The sequence below is a fragment of the Amphimedon queenslandica genome, unplaced genomic scaffold (assembly GCF_000090795.2).
Source record: "Amphimedon queenslandica unplaced genomic scaffold, v1.1 AMPQUscaffold_6168_Cont21870, whole genome shotgun sequence".
Classification (NCBI taxonomy): Eukaryota; Metazoa; Porifera; class Demospongiae; order Haplosclerida; family Niphatidae; genus Amphimedon; species Amphimedon queenslandica.
In genome coordinates this window covers 1-1,816 of record NW_003553537.1, presented here as the reverse complement: position 1 = coordinate 1,816, position 1,816 = coordinate 1, and the positions used below count along the sequence as shown (strand labels likewise).

Genomic DNA, 1,816 nt, shown 5'->3' with positions numbered 1-1,816 from the left:
TATGTTCACAGTTCACACATCTTGTAAAAACTTAACTAAAAAATAAAATAAAAAATCAGGCACTAAAAATTATTGCATTCACGAAAAACTAAAAATTTTAAATTGCAAATCTATCTTGTTGTCCACTTCATTTTTCAAACTATCTTTAATGTTACAAATTATGAATAGTTATTAAAGGTTAATACAATAATTATAATTATTTCACTTCAAATCATCAGCTTTTTTAGCCTCTTTTTTAGTCACATTGGTGAAATATTCCAACAAACTTTCTCTGATGGCGCTGCCAGTTTTTGCCTCATTATTTCTAGTACATTCCTTATCATGTTCAGTCACATCATAATACCAAAACAATTGTGTTTCTTCAAATTTGGCAGGCAGTAATAAAGATACCTGTACAAAGCATTAATGTATGCATATATAAACAAACTATCTTACTTCTTCTTGTTCAAATTTGTAAGGTGTAGGCGTTTCACCATCAGGCTTCTCTTTATTGTAAAAATAATGTGACATAATTGGATTCTCTCCTCTCTTCCCATAATTAAAGGTTGCTTCCTTAATTTAAAGGAACTTTAGATACTATTACTATTTTTAATTTTACTTTTGAGCCTAGGAAACTTTTATCTATTTTTTGTCTCTTGCTACTGACATACTCTATTGCTTTTTCACAATAAAATTCATGATCTTCATCTTTTTTGTGTTTCTTCAAAGTATGTCCAACAAACTTTGGTAGCTGCCTTTCAGTAATTCTGCTAAAACATTTTTTAGCTTCATTTGGTGGAGACTGGGGGGTATTATGTAACAGAAGAAACATACATAAAGGCAAGAACTATGATGTACCAAACTTCCTATACGGTCTTCAATTGTGCCATTTAAAGTGAGAAATGCATCAACACTCTTCCAGCATTCAAGCAAAGGGTAGCCATCAGCACAAATGACATGATTAGCTTCCTTTAAAGCTTTCTTCATCCTAAAAAAATTATTGTAGCTTGGATTAGAACTATTTTTCACCATGCTTACAAATCTTCCACTATAACTACAGTCTTGTGCCTGTACACAGAGCGATAAAGAACATTTCTTGTGTGAAACAATTCATACAGAGATAAGGCATCCTAAAAAATATACAAATAACACCATTATACTTATCAATTAATCTTATTACTTTATCTCTTGAGCATATATGGTGAAAGCCATCCTCACACTTAATAATTTTTGCTGTTTGAGTGAAGCGTCTACATAAATAGAGTATGCCAGCTGTTGACATTCCAGTATAATACCTCCAATCAAAACTGTTAGGCAGTCCTACACTACGGGCATCTCGAGCAAAGTAGTCCATTTTGTCTACATCAATACCAGTGAATCCATTAGCAACAATCTATTGATGAATAATGAATGAAATGAACGAATGAATGAATGAATAAATGAATGAATGAATGAATAAATAAATGAATGAATGAATGAATGACTGTAGATAAACATGCTGCATGATTACTTAATTTTTGTCTGTGAAAGCCAAAAAGCAATGCAATAAATGCTTAATTACCTCAAAAAGAAAAGCCTTTTCTTTATACTTTTTGCCACTAGGTAGTTCAATTGGCCAAAATTTTTCCTCGGTCTCTACATCATTCAGATCTCTCTGTTATATAACAAAATATTATAGATATAATAGAATGATTCATAAATTCAACATGCTATACTTCAGAAAATGTAATCACATCTTGAATAAGCTGAGTATAAGAGTCCCTATCTTCTTTCAGTTCTTCAAATGTGAGCTCCTCCATCAAACGTTTGACAATTAAAGCTGATCTATATATATTCG

At 31.2% G+C, this 1,816-nt stretch overlaps 1 protein-coding gene across 1 annotated transcript; it reads right to left on the bottom strand.

The window, feature by feature from the left end:
* Positions 1-553: 553 nt before the first annotated feature.
* On the bottom strand, positions 554-1,778 carry LOC105316012 (deoxynucleoside triphosphate triphosphohydrolase SAMHD1-like). The gene is made up of 7 exons (XM_020007679.1): positions 1,695-1,778; positions 1,541-1,633; positions 1,275-1,372; positions 1,160-1,229; positions 1,018-1,109; positions 838-967; positions 554-781 (listed from the first exon to the last, which is right to left on the bottom strand). The coding sequence occupies exons 1-7, from the start codon at positions 1,776-1,778 to the stop codon at positions 554-556; spliced, it is 795 nt and encodes a 264-aa protein (XP_019863238.1).
* Between the last annotated feature and the right edge of the window lie 38 nt (positions 1,779-1,816).